The sequence below is a fragment of the Entelurus aequoreus genome, linkage group LG05, assembly GCF_033978785.1.
Source record: "Entelurus aequoreus isolate RoL-2023_Sb linkage group LG05, RoL_Eaeq_v1.1, whole genome shotgun sequence".
In the NCBI taxonomy this organism is placed as follows: Eukaryota; Metazoa; Chordata; class Actinopteri; order Syngnathiformes; family Syngnathidae; genus Entelurus; species Entelurus aequoreus.
Genome location: NC_084735.1, coordinates 23,359,133 through 23,376,506, shown reverse-complemented (window position 1 = coordinate 23,376,506; position 17,374 = coordinate 23,359,133). Strand labels below are relative to the sequence as shown.

The 17,374-nt window shown below is 47.6% G+C and overlaps 1 protein-coding gene across 3 annotated transcripts in view; it reads right to left on the bottom strand.

Annotated features, from left to right (window-relative positions):
- Nucleotides 1–7: 7 nt before the first annotated feature.
- The window catches only part of LOC133650332 (protein MTSS 1-like), a 56,515-nt gene continuing 39,148 nt past the window's right edge, over nt 8–17,374 (bottom strand). Inside the window, exons 4-15 of one of the 3 annotated variants that reach the window (XM_062047457.1) lie at nt 10,007–10,091; nt 9,790–9,881; nt 9,610–9,684; nt 9,486–9,497; nt 7,358–7,515; nt 7,184–7,291; nt 7,011–7,108; nt 6,671–6,887; nt 6,400–6,585; nt 6,122–6,268; nt 5,906–6,062; nt 8–5,823 (exon numbers count right to left, since the gene is read on the bottom strand). In XM_062047457.1, coding sequence (XP_061903441.1) covers nt 5,180–5,823; nt 5,906–6,062; nt 6,122–6,268; nt 6,400–6,585; nt 6,671–6,887; nt 7,011–7,108; nt 7,184–7,291; nt 7,358–7,515; nt 9,486–9,497; nt 9,610–9,684; nt 9,790–9,881; nt 10,007–10,091 — 1,979 coding nt within the window. In that variant the 3' untranslated portion in view covers nt 8–5,179. The remainder of the gene's footprint in view (nt 5,824–5,905; nt 6,063–6,121; nt 6,269–6,399; nt 6,586–6,670; nt 6,888–7,010; nt 7,109–7,183; nt 7,292–7,357; nt 7,516–9,485; nt 9,498–9,609; nt 9,685–9,789; nt 9,882–10,006; nt 10,092–17,374) is intronic. The other 2 variants (XM_062047458.1, XM_062047459.1) reach the window with 2 other exon arrangements.

Sequence of the window (17,374 nt, the reverse complement as noted above, 5' to 3'; positions counted from 1 at the left end):
GAGATCAGGAGGCAGACCCAAATGGACCTGGACGACCTGCGACAGAGCCTGCGCGAGATCGGAGCCCGCATCCGCGCCATCTCCAACAAGGTGGACCGGCTGGCGGAGCCATCGCCCGCATGGAAACTATACTGCAACTGCTCCGAGATCAATCTCGCTCTGGTCTTAACTGCTGGGCTTGTGTTGGGCTGGGGATTCTACTACCTTCTCCTTTAAACTCTAAGACAGCAAGCCGCTGCTTGGAAACTTGCTGGAGATCACAGACAAACCGCAATCACACGCCGGATTGGACAAGTGTCATTTATTTCTGTCCGCCATTGGGCTTCATCTGCTCAATGCATCAGCCACATGACAGAGTAGAGTGATCATTCAGCCATCAAACTGCTATCCCACTTTCTAGTAAAACAAGAACCAGCTGCACATCTAAAATGTCTTTTGGTCCAGCAGAAACAGTACTAAATGTTCTTGAGCAAAAAAAAAAGGACAACACTTGTCATGTAATGTATTCTCAAAGCTCCAAAGAAATGCACCTCAACGTGTGAGTGAATGCATACAACATATCAACAGCGTCCCAGAAACAGTTGTGTAGATTAGCTCGTAACGCTAACACAAGTTAGTTTGCGACGATTAACAACGGTCAAGAAGGTCATAGTCTACGTTTGTAGCACTTTTAAAACACATCGTTCCACTAATTGATGTTGCTGAGCTATAACTCAAATAATTAGGCCACAGCCATCAGCTTACTGTCACTTTACTACACCATACCTGTTTGAGGTCACCAGGAACCGCCAGCAGGTCAACGTGACTCTCTACCAAATGATCCTGGAGATCAGGAGGCAGACCCAAATGGACCTGGACGACCTGCGACAGAGCCTGCGCGAGATCGGAGCCCGCATCCGCGCCATCTCCAACAAGGTGGACCGGCTGGCGGAGCCATCGCCCGCATGGAAACTATACTGCAACTGCTCCGAGATCAATCTCGCTCTGGTCTTAACTGCTGGGCTTGTGTTGGGCTGGGGATTCTACTACCTTCTCCTTTAAACTCTAAGACAGCAAGCCGCTGCTTGGAAACTTGCTGGAGATCACAGACAAACCGCAATCACACGCCGGATTGGACAAGTGTCATTTATTTCTGGCCGCCATTGGGCTTTATCTGCTCAATGCATCAGCCACATGACAGAGTAGAGTGATCATTCAGCCATCAAACTGCTATCCCACTTTCTAGTAAAACAAGAACCAGCTGCACATCTAAAATGTATTTTGGTCCAGCAGAAACAGTACTAAATGTTCTTGAGCAAAAAAAAAAGGACAACACTTGTCATGTAAATGTATTCTCAAAGCTCCAAAGAAATGCACCTCAACATGAGAGTGAATACATACAACATATCAACAGCGTCCCAGAAACAGTTGTGTAGATTAGCTCGTAACGCTAACACAAGTTAGTTTGCGACGATTAACAACGGTCAAGAAGGTCATAGTCTACGTTTGTAGCACTTTTAAAACACATCGTTCCACTAATTGATGTTGCTGAGCTATAACTCAAATAATTAGGTCACAGCCATCAGCTTACTGTCACTTTACTACACCATACCTGTTTGAGGTCACCAGGAACCGCCAGCAGGTCAACGTGACTCTCTACCAAATGATCCCGGAGATCAGGAGGCAGACCCAAATGGACCTGGACGACCTGCGACAGAGCCTGCGCGAGATCGGAGCCCGCATCCGCGCCATCTCCAACAAGGTGGACCGGCTGGCGGAGCCATCGCCCGCATGGAAACTATACTGCAGGTGCTCCGAGATCAATCTCGCTCTGGTCTTAACTGCTGGGCTTGTGTTGGGCTGGGGATTCTACTACCTTCTCCGTTAAACTCTAAGACAGCAAGCCGCTGCTTGGAAACTTGCTGGAGATCACCGACAAACCGCAATCACACGCCGGATTGGACAAGTGTCATTTATTTCTGGCCGCCATTGGGCTTCATCTGCTCAGTGCATCAGCCACATGACAGAGTAGAGTGATCATTCAGCCATCAAACTGCTATCCCACTTTCTAGTAAAACAAGAACCAGCTGCACACCTAAAATGTCTTTTGGTCCAGCAGAAACAGTACTAAATGTTCTTGAGCAAAAAAAAAAGGACAACACTTGTCATGTAATGTATTCTCAAAGCTCCAAAGAAATGCACCTCAACATGAGAGTGAATACATACAACATATCAACAGCGTCCCAGAAACAGTTGTGTAGATTAGCTGGTAACGCTAACACAAGTTAGTTTGCAACGATTAACAAGGGTCAAGAAGGTCATAGTCTACGTTTGTAGCACTTTTAAAAGACATCGTTCCAATAATTGATGTTGCTGAGCTATAACTCAAATAATTAGGTCACAGCCATCAGCTTGTTTTTATTATTAGCCCTCAACATATTCTAAAAACAAATCTAGTTATTTACTTTATATGTTTGATGTAACGCTACTTTGCTCTCTCACCTATAACACAAAGCTAAATATTTTGTTCAGATAGCTTAGCACAGTGTTTCTTAACCATAAGACAGGAGCACCCCCTAGAGGGCCGCCAAAAATTATCTGTTTCTACGGACCACAGTGGTTCTCAGTTTTGATACACTTTTCCACCACTTTTGGCAGTAATGACAAGATCAGACACACAGAAGAAGTCTGGAGCTAAAGTCACAGAGCAGTTTCTTTAGCGCAAAAATTATGAATAAAGTGGTGTATTTTTTAGTGACAGTTTATTAGTTTATTTAAGAAACACATTAATATTAGAATCATTGATCATTTTAGTTAAAATTGTATGTAAATGTATTTTTCATCAGTTTTTATGAGTCCCTTCGTTTGCATTATATCTGATAAGCATTTTTTGTTGTCAGCCTAACCTTACTTAGCCTTGATAATAATCTGTGTGAATAACACATGGTTTCATGTCATGTTAAACTGTAAAAAGGTAAAATCTAATTATTGAATAGGATTAAAATTAAGAGTAAGATTACAAATTCAGTGTTAATATTTGTGTGGGACCAGAACGCCCTCTAGTGGAAAAGTAGAGCTCTGAGTTCAACAAAGTTAAGAACCCCTGGCTTAGCTCAGTGCTTCCCCAGCAGGCACAAGAAATGTAAACAACGTTGATAACTTGTTGGGTTTAGGTTCTGACCTTGGAAAAATATGCTTTTTGACGACGTTTGTCCAATGTCGGGTTCGGACGTTATTTAGACCATTGAATTTTGGTCATTTTTCAACAAATATTTTACAACATAAATACAACGTTGAAACAACATACCTTTTAACAACGTTTATACAAAGTCAGGTTGTATCGTTGATTTGAACATTGAAATTTGGTAATTTCCCAACCAACAAGGTCGATGCAATGTTGTCAATGTCTCAATATACAAATACAATTATTTTGCAACGTTGTTTTGAAGTCAGTTTTAGAGGACATGTCCGTATAATGATAATGATAAATGGGTTATACTTGTATAGCGCTTTTCTACCTTAAAGGTACTCAAAGCGCTTTGACAGTATTTCCACATTCACCCATTCACACACACATTCACACACTGATGGAGGGAGCTGCCATGCAAGGCGCTACCAGCACCCATCAGGAGCAAGGGTGAAGTGTCTTGCCCAAGGACACAACGGACGTGACTAAGATGGTAGAAGGTGGGGATTGAACCCCAGTAACCAGCAACCCTCCGATTGCTGGCACGGCCACTCTACCAACTTCGCCACAATCAATGTATCAATGTCTTGTGCCTGCTGGCTCTCAATTATTTCCTGTCATGACCCCCCTGAATTGACTTATTACTGAGAACTTTATTCTTTTTATTAATCTTTACAGGGCAATGTGAGTTAGTTTTATGCCTTTTTTCTTTTCATTCCCGTCACAAACTTCTTCGCTAGCTATGTTCAAGACTTCCTGTATAAGAGCTTGTTGATTAGATGAAGCACTGCTGCCACCAAGACGCAGGCTAACATGAATATTAGAGAGTAATTAATTAGACTATCCCCTGCTGCTCTCCACTACTTGAGAAACACTGGCCTCGCATTTGTTGACCTACGGCATTGAATTGGTTTTAGCAGCATTAATCCACCTGCATCTTTAAGGTTTTAAGTATGCGAGTCTCGCTGGAAAAGTACATTTGTGAAAGAACCATCAATTTTCAAATGTCATAAACCACAATTTCTTCTTGTGGGTCAATGACCACAGAAGCCTGTTAGGAGACGATATGCACTTACTGGACACTATAAACAAGAGAAAAGCATCAAATAAACAATGACGTATCGCACAAAAAACACAAAATATTCTAAATGCTATGCTAGCTGTGCATTCTTCATTGTCGTTATCCAGCATACAGAAACTGCCTCCATACATGTCCACCAGAGGGTGTTATGTCAGCTAAATATTTGCATTTTATGACTATCTGTGTTTGCCCTGCAATGAGGTGGCGATTTGTCCTGGGTGTACCCCGCCTTCCGCCAAAATGCAGCTGAGATAGGCTCCAGCACCCCCCGCGACCCTGAGAGGGACAAGCGGTAGAACATGGATGGACTTTTAGGGCCATTTAGTCTCATGTCAGTGTTTCCCCAACAGCCTCTTACTAATAATATATCATCATATTGCATCTGATTTGATTTATAGTAATTGACATACTGGGAGCAAATGAACGTACAAACAATAGTAAGTCAGAGTGCAGATGACATTGAAACACTGGAAATGTTTTTGTACAACATCCTGCTTGGTGGCTGTACAAAGAGCAACAACATGCTAGCGCTTCTTAATTGTACAAACACTTTTAGCTTGAAGTCTTTCGAGGCCAAACTCATAAAAATACGACCAAGTATCGGCGCTTTTGGCACTTGAAGCGGGAGCGTGCAAAAGAAAACATTCAAAGAGTGATTGACGCATTTGAGCCACACGACTCGTGTGAGGCACACTTTGCTCACGTTTGGCACAAACAGGTAACGATCCTCAGAGCGGAACCAACATGTCCGACTCATCCTCTTAAAGGGAGAAGTGCTTCAGTCGGCATCGCAAACAGGAAAAATATGTGACTCGATTTGTCCTCAGTGCACCGACAGGAACAGCTGCAGCATATTCAAAAGTGTTATTGTGTGTCGCTTTGTTTGCTCCTAAACTATTTGTACAGCAAAATGGCCGCCATCAGACGGGGCTTCAGTAGACCCTCGGTGCCGAGCGGTCGTTCGTTTTGGTTTTCTTCAGCTTGACACCGCGCCGGATCGCCACCAGGAAATCTTCCACGCCTTCAACGTGTTCGCTCTCCTCAAGCAGCTCCGGGAGAGGACGCCGCTCCATCTCGGAGCACCGTCCTGTCTGCGGCGGTGGCGTAGGTGGGTTGGATCCCCCGCCCCGGTGCCGCAAATCCCAAAGATCCAAGTGAGGGGAAAATGGTCCGCTGCTCCCTGACGAGAGGGGGGTCTTTGGGGGGCTAAGGGGTGTACGTGGGGTGCCTCCGTCCTCTGACGGCCTGCTGCTGGGGAACCCGGAATGCTCCGGCACAGTGGGGGTCTTGACCGGGACCATTGGGGGCTTGATGGGGATGGGCCCCAAAGAGAGGCCCTGCGACGGACGTCTGAGGTTGGGCTTGGAGGATGGCGTTCGACGAATGGTCGCCACCCCTGGCGGGATGACCGCAGAGATGCTGGGGGGCACGCAGGTGGACGCGGTACGTTTGGACTGGAACATGCGGCGGCACGATGGACCGCCATCTCCGGGCCGCGGGACACCGAGGGCCTTTTCCAAGTCGGCATTCTGCTGGTCGGCCTCCTGATCTGCCCCCACCGAGAAGTAGTCGCAGTCTGACGAGAAGACAGGAAGTCCTACCGCTGGTTAGTATAATCTAAGGCATTTTATTTTTGAACACAGATCAGCGATTCACACCTTGCGAGGGGGCGGCGTCCTCGGAGCAGCACGGTGTGTTGGTCTGACTGCTGTAGCCGCTGGAGCCCTGCAGGGAGTCCCTGCTGGAGCCATGGAAGTCCAGGTGGAGACTGCGGGCCAGCGCCTTAGCTAGCTCCTCATGCGCCGCCCTGTCCTCCTACATGCACACCCACATTAGTATAATGCAGTCTACTCTAATGATGTTGGATTCCTAACCTTTGGTGATGTGAGAGAGGGGCTTCCTTTGACTCCTTGTAGCTCTTCCCCTGGAGTGGTGACATCAGCACCCACTTCCCGTCTCTCCTTGCTCCGCTTCAAGGTGCTGAGCACATGCTGGTCATAGGGGCCCGGCTTGGACCAGTCCTGTGGGGACAAGTCGGTGCAGACGTCAGCGCTGATGCTAAGCACTACTGACACTTTACGGCTTTGAGGAGAAGATGCTTAACAGATGAGAAGAAACAAATGAGAGGCGCCAGGAGAGGGGGAGGTCGAACCTTCCAGGATGGGACTCTAGATGATGAGATCATGGAGGAGCACCGGACGCGAGACACAGACGAAGAGGAGGGCGGGGACATGGGTGAGGCGGCGGTGGAGGTGAAATAGGGCAGGTGGAGGGGGGTGTCCTGTAGTACTACACCATACAGCCAGGAGGCAGCGTGATGGTCAAAACCGTTTGACAGCTAAAATATGATTGGATGAGGGAGGGGCAGAACAAAATATTTTTTGTGGTAACTAACATCAGGTTCTATGTTGTCCGTTCCTCACCTGTAACTGCTCCGGAGGCATGGGGGAGGGAGATTTGGACTGGGAGGCATCCTGGGAGATGAAGCCGGAGTCGTGAGAGGAGACCGAAGACAGGCGGGCGGGCGTCTGCAGCGGGAGCGCCGAGGACGAGGACGAGCGGTAACGGAAGTGGGAGGTGGGGGAGTGGCAGTGGGAGCCGCTGGAGCGGGAGTCGCTGCTGTTGACGCTGTTCAGGCTGCTGTGGGGCGGGAGGAGAGAAGGTTGTCAGAAATCAACCAGGCGGGTGGGGGAGGAGGCGAACTCCAGCAGGGGGCAGCAGATCCCATGCAAAAAAGTGGGTTAGTTGGGCAGGATGACCAACCTGCACATGCTGGACTTCCTGGACACGGTGGTGCTCGGGGAAGAGGGCGGAGTCTGATAGGACCATGTGCACTCTGAGGCTTTAAGGTCAACAATCACCTGTGACGGAAGGAAGCAGAGAAAGTGAGGGAGGAAAGAAGGTGAGCAGGTAGAAGAAGAAGAGAGACGATGTACCTGCTCGCTGGAAGGGGGCAGCTTGTGGGGGTCCATGGTTAACATCTTCAGGTCGTCAGTCAGAGTCTGAAGGTGAGTGATCTCTCCAAGCATGGACATCTCTTCCTCCTGACACACACACACACACATGAGTCGAGTCGCCTTCACGACAGAGTGTGAATGCGTCAAACTGACCACGACGGGCCGCAGCATGGACACCAAGCAGCAGAAGCGACCCCTCTCCTCCACCAGCGCTCTCCTCACCGCCTGCTTCTCCGCGTCTTCCAGCAGGAGGTACTTGTCGCTGACGTCCTGCTTGGCGCTGTCCAACTGCGGCTGGAGGTCTCCGCGGCCTGTACGCGCACATAGACAAGAACAGGGACTTTTTTTGGGCAAAACCTTACGGCGCGGAACCAGAATGGAATATCACTGCGTTCTAGCAGAAAAATCACTTTGCAATCCTATGCCACTACTCTGTATTCTATATAAAATGCATCATTTAAAACGCGATAACAGCACCATCTGCTGGATGTCGTGCACCAACAGCAGCGGTGGCACAAAGTACTGACATGGTTAGAGAGGACCGGCAGTAAAAAACATGTGTTCAGGGAAGCAGCCAACACTCGATGGCTTCCAGACGTTAGTCAGAGCCCAGAGGAATGCAGACAAACAAGTACAGGAGGAGTACAAACCCGCCACAGACATTTAACTTTGCCAGAACTTCACGCGACACGCACAATTGGACTTGCCAGCCTCATCAGAAGAACGTCAGTGAGTAGCGGTGTCCAGATCCGTTATTGATATCGGTCCGGTATCATCATGCATCGGATGATATCAGCTAAAATCTTATATACAAGCAGAGTGTTTACTTGTGCAAAGCTGGACAGCTAGTTACAATCAAAATCTTGATCTTTTCATTTACAAAAGGTAAACATAAGGTGTAGAGGCTACTATCGTTGGCAGCTACACAACAGCTAAGCACACAATAGCACACAAGCTAGACATACATAATAAGTGTCTGTTAAGGGAAAATTCTCACTCCTTTGACCTTTGTTTTGCTCAAAGAAGATACAAAAAAGAAAATATCACCTTGTTTCTTATCTACATACACAAACCCATTTTATGCCCTCCAGTTTTAATGGCGTTAGAATGTACCCCAGGTGCGGAGAGAGACAGTGGACAGGAATGTGTGTGTGTGCCCAACACATACGCCAGGTTAACTTTCGGTTTTGATCTCAGCAAGACAGACAAAGGCATATCTGGAGAGCGACCATTTTCAGAGAATGCGGCTCTGTCCTCTCTCCAACGCTGGTATTATTATTGTTTGTACTTACTCCTTTGTATAGAATAAACTAGTCATCTTTAATTCTAGTCTTTATTCGGACAGCCTGAGAATAAAATAGTCTGGGAGGACTCTTCCTGACAATGAATGGGTTATACTTTTATAGCGCTTTTCTACCTTAATGGTACTCAAGGCGCTTTGACACTATTTCCACATTCACCCATTCACACACACACTGATGGCGGGAGCTGCTATGCAAGGCCTTAACCATGACCCATCAGGAGCAAGGGTGAAGTGTCTTGCTCAAGGACACAACGGACAGTTGGTAGAAGATGGGGATTAAACCAGGAACCCTCAGGTTGCTGGCACTGCCACTCCCAACCGCGCCACGCCGTCCCCGACAATAAGTCCTTAATTAAAAAATATTGCAGTCCAAAATAGCACATTTGTCATTATCGACAAGTATCAAATATCCATCCATCCATTTTCTACCGATTGTCCCTCTTGGGGTTGTGGGGTCAGCAGCACTCAGGCGGAAGGCATAGTACACCCTGGACAAGTCGCCACCTGATCGCAGGGCATCAAATATTCTAGTTACCAATTACTTACACATACAAAGTCTCCAAGGCAGAAGCGTTTCAGAAAGTATCCAGTAACATACGTGTCTGCATCATTTGATTTACTGCGTCATGAGCTTAACTTTGTGAATTATTGTGGTCACTAGGTGTCGCCAAGAACATATTATCACCTGTCATAAGGTTAATGTTTTTCATATCTAACATTGTTCCCTGTCTAATTCCACTTGATCAAGCTTTTTCTAAAATGCCACACTACAAAATGATAAGAGTACGTGCTATGATTGATTATTGTATCGGGTTAATATCAGTAACGGATCAACATCGTATCGGAGTAAAAGAGTTGTAACGGTACACCCCTAAGTGCATATTGTGTACAGAACCTTTGCTCAACAACGGCATGGAGGGGACCAGAATCACCAGAACCGTCACAACCAAGAACTCGGGGGGAAAAAAAGAAACTTACCAAATACATCCGCTGCAGATAAAGTCAGAAGAGACCCGACACCGTCAGAAGTGCACCAGATAAACAGAACATCATTTTTTTTTAAAATCTGAAACGTGACGACAATTCTTCTATGTCACCTGACCTTTCTTTGCCTTCTTCTGAAGCTTCAGTGTGTCCGACGACCTCTTCTTGATCTCCTGGCGAGCCTTCTTGTACTCTGTCACACACGCACACACACATGGAATGAATGCGGGGCCAATAGGAAGTGCACGTAAAGCGCCACCGAGTGGAAAGAGGAAGTCGCTGCAGCGTGCGTTTGGACCTTTGGCGTGGTCCTTGTCCAGGGTGTTGGCGACTCTTTTCCACTCCTCCATCTGCTCCTGGAGGGGGTTGATCAGGCAGTCCACAAACAGCCTGCATAAAACATTCAAGTTGAATCACCGCAGAACGAGATGGAGGCGAGGCAGAGGAGGAGGGGGGCTGGGGTTGCCATGGAGATCACGGGGGGGAGGCTACACCTGTTCCACACACACACTTACGTGGAGAACTGGCGGAGTCTGGCCTCGATGCTGCGGTGCCTCATGCACATTCTGGTGAGGGCTGAGCCGATGTCTCTCGTCGCCCCTGACAACAAAACCAAATATTGATGGTGATAAAAAGACGCATGTCAGTGACATGTCAAATGAGCCAAAATGGTTTTAAAGTTAAAGTTAAAGTAGCAATGACTGTCACACACACACTAGGTGTGGCGAAATTATTCTCTGCATTTGACCCATCACCCTTGATCACCCCCTGGGAGGTGAGGGGAGCAGTGAGCAACAGCGGTGGCCGCGCCCGGGAATCATTTTTGCTGATTCAACCCCCGATTCTAACCCTTGATGCTGAGTGTCAAGCAGGGAGGTAATGGGTCCCATTTTTATAGTCTTTGGTATGACTCGGCCGGGGTTTGAACTCACAATCTACCGATCAAGGCGGACACTCTAACCACAATACAGTTTTCAAGTCATCATTAAAGGCCTACTGAAACCCACTACTACCGACCACGCAGTCTGATAGTTTATATATCAATGATGAAATCTTAACATTGCAACACATGCCAATACGGCCGGGTTAACTTATAAAGTGCAATTTTAAATTTCCCGCTAAACTTCCGGTTGAAAACGCCTTTGGATGATGACGTATGCGTGTGACTTAGCCAGTGAAACAGAAGTATCGGTACCCCATTGAATCCAATACAAAATAGCTCTGTTTTCATCTCATAATTCCACAGTATTCTGGACATCTGCGTTGGTGAATCTTTTGCAAATTTTTTAATGAACAATGGAGACTGCAAAGAAGAAAGTTGTAGGTGGGATCGGTGTACTAGCGGCTGGCTGTAGCAACACAACCAGGAGGACTTACTTGGATAGCAGACGCGCTAGCCGACGCTAGCCACCGACCGCACGGATGATCGTGGTGAAGTCCTTCGCCCTTCCGTCGATCGCTGGAACGCAGGTGAGCACGGGTGTTGATGAGCAGGACTGGCTGGCGTAGGTGGAGCGCTAATGTTTTTATCATAGCTCTGTGAGGTCCCGTTATACTAAGTTAGCTTCAATGGCGTCGTTAGCAACAGCATTTTTAAGCTTTGCCAAGCTGGAAAGCATTAACCGTGTATTTACATGTTCATGGTTTAATAGTATTGTTGATTTTCTGTCTATCCTTCCAGTCAGGGGTTTATGTATTTTGTTTCTATCTGCATTTGAGCCCGATGCTATCACGTTAGCTCCCTAGCTAAGTTAGCTTCAATGGCGTCGTTAGCAACAGCATTAACCGTGTATTTACATGTCCATGGTTTAATAGTATTGTTGATCTTCTGTCTATCCTTCCAGTCAGGGATTTATTTATTTAGTTTCTATATGCAGTTAAGCACGATGCTATCACGTTAGCTCTGTAGTTAAAGTGTTTCGTCGATGTATTGTCGTGGAGATAAAAGTCACTGTGAATGTCCATTTCGCCTTCTCGACTCTCATTTTCAAGAGGATATAGTATCCGAGGTGGTTTAAAATACAAATCCGTGATCCACAATAGTAAAAGGAGAGAGTGTGGAATCCAATGAGCCAGCTTGTACCTAAGTTACGGTCAGAGCGAAAAAAGATATTCTAGTCCGTCACTCTAACGTTCTTCATCCACGAATCTTTCATCCTCGCTCAAATTAATGGGGTAATCGTTGCTTTCTCGGTCCGAATCGCTCTAGCTGCATTGAAAACAATAGGAAAATATGAGGAGGTGATCAACTGACTATGTCACGCTACTTCCGGTAGGGGCAAGGCTTTTTTTTATCAGAGACCAAAAGTTACGAACTTTATCGTCGTTGTTCTATACTAAATCCTTTCAGCAAAAATATGGCAATATTGCGAAATGATCAAGTATGACACATAGAATGGATCTGCTATCCCTGTTTAAATAAAAAAAAATTCATTTCATTAGGCCTTTAAGCCCCGAAGTGACTTATAGGAAATATGGATTCCCCAAAATGGCTGCTCGTCCTGTAAAAGAGCTAGTTTCCAAAAACTTGATTTTTGCCTCTAAAACTTATTTCTCAATCAATATTTATACATATTAAACGTTTTATAACATCCATCCATCCATCCATCTTCTTCCGCTTATCCGAGGTCGGGTCGCGGGGGCAGCAGCTTAAGCAGGGAAGCCCATACTTCCCTCTCCCCAGCCACTTCGTCCAGCTCCTCCCGGGGGATCCCGAGGCGTTCCCAGGCCAGCCGGGAGACATAGTCTTCCCAACGTGTCCTGGGTCTTCCCCGTGGCCTCCTACCGGTCGGACGTGCCCTAAACACCTCCCTAGGGAGGCGTTCGGGTGGCATCCTGACCAGATGCCCGAACCACCTCATCTGGCTCCTCTCGATGTGGAGGAGCAGCGGCTTTACTTTGAGCTCCCCCCGGATGGCAGAGCTTCTCACCCTATCTCTAAGGGAGAGCCCCGCCACCCGGCGGAGGAAACTCATTTCGGCCGCTTGTACCCGTGATCTTGTCCTTTCGGTCATAACCCAAAGCTCATGACCATAGGTGAGGATGGGAACGTAGATCGACCGGTAAATTGAGAGCTTTGCCTTCCGGCTCAGCTCCTTCTTCACCACAACGGATCGATACAGCGTCCGCATTACTGAAGACGCTGCACCGATCCGCCTGTCGATCTCACGATCCACTCTTCCCTCACTCGTGAACAAGACTCCGAGGTACTTGAACTCCTCCACTTGGGGCAGGGTCTCCTCCGCAACCCGGAGATGGCACTCCACCCTTTTCCGGGCAAGAACCATGGATTCGGACTTGGAGGTGCTGTATCTCATCCCAGTCGCTTCACACTCAGCTGCGAACCGATCCAGCGAGAGCTGAAGATCCTGGCCAGATGAAGCCATCAGGACCACATCATCTGCAAAAGCAGAGACCTAATCCTGCAGCCACCAAACCAGATCCCCTCAACGCCTTGACTGCGCCTAGAAATTCTGTCCGTAAAAGTTATGAACAGAATCGGTGACAAAGGGCAGCCTTGGCGGAGTCCAACCCTCACTGGAAACGTGTCTGACTTACTGCCGGCAATGCGGACCAAACTCTGGCACTGATCATACAGGGATCGGACCGCCACAATCAGACAGTCCGATACCCCATACTCTCTGAACACTCCCCACAGGACTTCCCGAGGGACACGGTCGAATGCCTTCTCCAAGTCCACAAAACACATGTAGACTGGTTGGGCAAACTCCCATGCACCCTCAAGGACCCTGCCGAGAGTATTGAGCTGGTCCACAGTTCCACGACCAGGACGAAAACCACACTGTTCCTCCTGAATCCGAGGTTCGACTATCCGGCGTAGCCTCCTCTCCAGCACACCTGAATAGACCTTACCGGGAAGGCTGAGGAGTGTGATCCCACGATAGTTAGAACATACCATCCAGTTCCCCTTCTTAAAGAGAGGAACCACCACCCCGGTCTGCCAATCCAGAGGTACCGCCCCCGATGTCCACGCGATGCTGCAGAGTCTTGTCAACCAAGACAGCCCCACAGCATCCAGAGCCTTAAAGAACTCCGGGCGGATCTCATCCACCCCCGGGGCCTTGCCACCGAGGAGCTTTTTAACTACCTCAGCAACCTCAGCCCCAGAAATAGGAGATCCCACCACAGATTCCCCAGGCACTGCTTCCTCATAGGAAGACGTGTTGGTGGGATTGAGGAGGTCTTCGAAGTATTCCCTCCACCGATCCACAACATCCGCAGTCGAGGTCAGCAGAACACCATCCTCACCGTACACGGTGTTGATAGTGCACTGCTTCCCCTTCCTGAGGCGGCGGATGGTGGTCCAGAATCGCTTTGAAGCCGTCCGGAAGTCGTTTTCCATAGCTTCCCCGAACACCTCCCATGTCCGAGTTTTTGCCTCCGCGACCGCAGAAGCCGCACACCGCTTGGCCTGTCGGTACCTGTCCGCTGCCTCAGGAGTCCTATGAGCCAAAAGAACCCGATAGGACTCCTTCTTCAGCTTGACGGCATTCTTCACCGCCGGTGTCCACCAACGGGTTCTAGAATTACCGCCAAGACAGGCACCAACTACCTTGCGGCCACAGCTCCAATCAACCGCCTCGACAATAGAGGCGCGGAATATGGTCCATTCGGACTCAATGTCCAGCACCTCCCTCGTGACATGTTCAAAGCTCTTCCGGAGGTGGGAATTGAAACTCTCTCTGACAGGAGACTCTGCCAGACGTTCCCAGCAAACCCTCACAATGCGTTTGGGCCTGCCAGGTCTGTCCGGCATCCTCCCCCACCATCGCAGCCAACTCACCACCAGGTGGTGATCGGTAGAAAGCTCCGCCCCTCTCTTCACCCGAGTGTCCAAAACATGAGGCCGCAAATCCGACGACACAACTACAAAGTCGATCATGGAACTGCGGTCTAGGGTGTCCTGGTGCCAAGTGCACATATGGACACCCTTATGTTTGAACATGGTGTTCGTTATGGACAATCTGTGACGGGCACAAAAGTCCAATAACAAAACACCACTCAGGTTCAGATCCGGGCAGCCATTCTTCCCAATCACGCCTCTCCAGGTTTCACTGTTGCTGCCAACATGAGCGTTGAAGTCCCCCAGTAGAACGAGGGAATCACCCGGGGGAGCACTCTCAAGTACTCCCTCGAGTGAATCCAAAAAGGGTGGGTACTCTGAGCTGCGGTTTGGCGCGTAAGCGCAAACCACAGTCAGGACCCGTTCCCCCACCCGAAAGCGGAGGGAAGCTACCCTCTCGTCCACTGGGTTGAACTCCAACATGCAGGCTCTGAGCCGGGGGGCAACAAGAATTGCCACCCCAGCCCGTCGCCTCTCACTGCCGGCAACGCCAGAGTAGAAGAGAGTCCAGCCCCTCTCGAGAGAACTGGTTCCAGAGCCCTTGTCTAGTCGGAACTTCTCCACCTCGCGCACTAGCTCAGGCTCCTTCCCCCCCAGCGAGGTGACGTTCCACGTCCCAAGAGCTAGCTTCTGTAGCCGAGGATCGGACCGCCAAGTGCCCTGCCTTCGGCTTCCGCCCAGCTCACGTCGCACCCGACCTCTATGACCCCTGCTATGGGTGGTGAGCCCATTGGAGGGGGAACCCACGTTGCCTCTTCGGGCTGTGCCCGGCCGGGCCCCATGGGGACAGGCCCGGCCACCAGGCGCTCGCCATCGTGCCCCACCTCAGGGCCTGGCTCCAGAGGGGGGCCCCGGTGACCCGCGTCCGGGCGAGGGAAATCTGGGTCCATAGTTTTTATTTCTCATTGAGGTCTTCGAGCTGCTCTTTGTCTGATCCCTCACCTAGGACCAGTTTGTCTTGGGAGACCCTACCAGGGGGCATAAAGCCCCCGGACAACATAGCTCCTAGGATCATTGGGACACGCAAACTCCCCTACCACGGTAAGGTGGCAGCTCAGAGAGGAGCGTTTTATAACATAAATAACCAAAACAAAGATTTATAATTTCTTTTATGAATAAAAGTTCCAATTTATTTTTTAGTGGCTGGGGAGAGGGACGTCTGGGCTTCTCTGCTTAGGCTGCTGCCCCCGCGACCCGACCTCGGATAAGCGGAAGAAGATGGATGGATGGATGGATATACTTTTTAGACAAACGTAAGACAAGAAAATGAAGGTATGGTCAAATATCTCTCAGTTCAATGGTTGTGTACTTTTTTTTGTTACGTATGGCTAAATTGGGTCCGAAACAGCCCATTAAAAAAAAACAAAAAAACATAATATTTATTTATGTGAAGCAATGTTTATACTACTATAACAAATTAATCGGAAATAAATGGTTCAATTTTTTTTGTGTGTGTGCAAAATAAGGAATTTGAAATAATTTAAAAAATGTATTTCCACATTTCCCCGACATGTTTCAGAGTGGGATTCGACACCAGCACAACTACTCGAAAGCCCGGCACAAACTCCCTGCACCACAGAGGACAGTGAGAGCACATCAAGTTAATGCAAAGTGGGGCTGTTATTTACTCATAAAATGTTCTTAATTACCTGAAATGATCTGCACAAACATCAACAAAGTCGTCAACGCGTCACATCTCGGTTGATTGTAGCAATCCATGCTCGCCTTTGCATTCACTCTCAATTTTAGTTGTTTCTCGCTGCCAGAAATAACCTTAGGAATTTGCTAAAAGTTAGTTTTATTCCCTCCACCTCGATTGTGACAGTTGACAATAGCAGACGTTGTCGGTATTAGGAATTTTGATTGATTGATTGATTGAAACTTTTATTAGTAGATTGCACAGTACAGTACATATTCCGTACAATTGACCCCTAAATGGTAACACCCGAATAAGTTTTCCAACTTGTTTAAGTCGGGGTCCACGTTAATCAATTCATGGTACAAATGTATACTATCAGCATAATACAGTCATCCCACAAGTTAATCATCAGAGTATATACATTGAATTATTTACATTATTTACAATCCGGGGGGTGGGATGTAGAGGGGCTGTGGGGGGGTAGGTTTGGTTGATATCAGCACTTCAGTCATCAACAATTATATCATCTGAGAAATGGACATTGTAACAGTGTAGGTCTGACTTGGTAGGATAGCAGTGAACATAGTGAGCTCAGAAAGCATAAGAACATGTATATACATTGGATTATTTACAATCCGGGGAGGTGGGATGTGGTGGGGGGAGGGGTTAGTCTAGGGTTGTAGTTGCCTTGAGGTGTTCTTTTAGTGCAGTTTTGAAGGAGGAATATTACTGATTAAAAAACTACGCCCAAGTCACTGATGTCTGGTGAAATGTGCCATTATATTCGTATCAGTGGTGGGGCAGAAAGGGGCTAGGAATACGCTTGCAGGGTGAAATTTCATATCTAGCGCCCTGTCATTCATACATTGACTTTTTACATGCACTTCTTCATGCAAAATTTCCCTATATGACCGATGACATGATGTCCATTTAGCTTGTGTACATTTAAAATAAGTATAAGGGATATTTTTTACGATATCTATTAAGTTCAAATCATCAGACATTTGTAGTCATTTAAGACGTGTATTCAGGAATTTAGTTTTGGATGAAATGTTCCCCTTTTCTGCTATTTAGCAATTCTAATACTGAAACGGTGTCAAATATCACAATTCAACAGTTTTACTCATTGAGTTCATGAGTTAATACATATAAAACATGCTGGAAAAATTGCAATGAGGTGACATATTTGTCACAGTAACAAAAATGCCACTCAAATAAATGTTCAAATTAGTTACTCAACATTCTCTTGAATCAACTTTTAGACGCTTTAAGCGGTTTTCACAGTGCGATAGAGCAGGTAAATAACATTCATTTTGAAAACTTGCAGAAAATGTGTTTGCTACTCTGCTGGGGCTGACGATCGTGTCAGGGTGTCAGGGT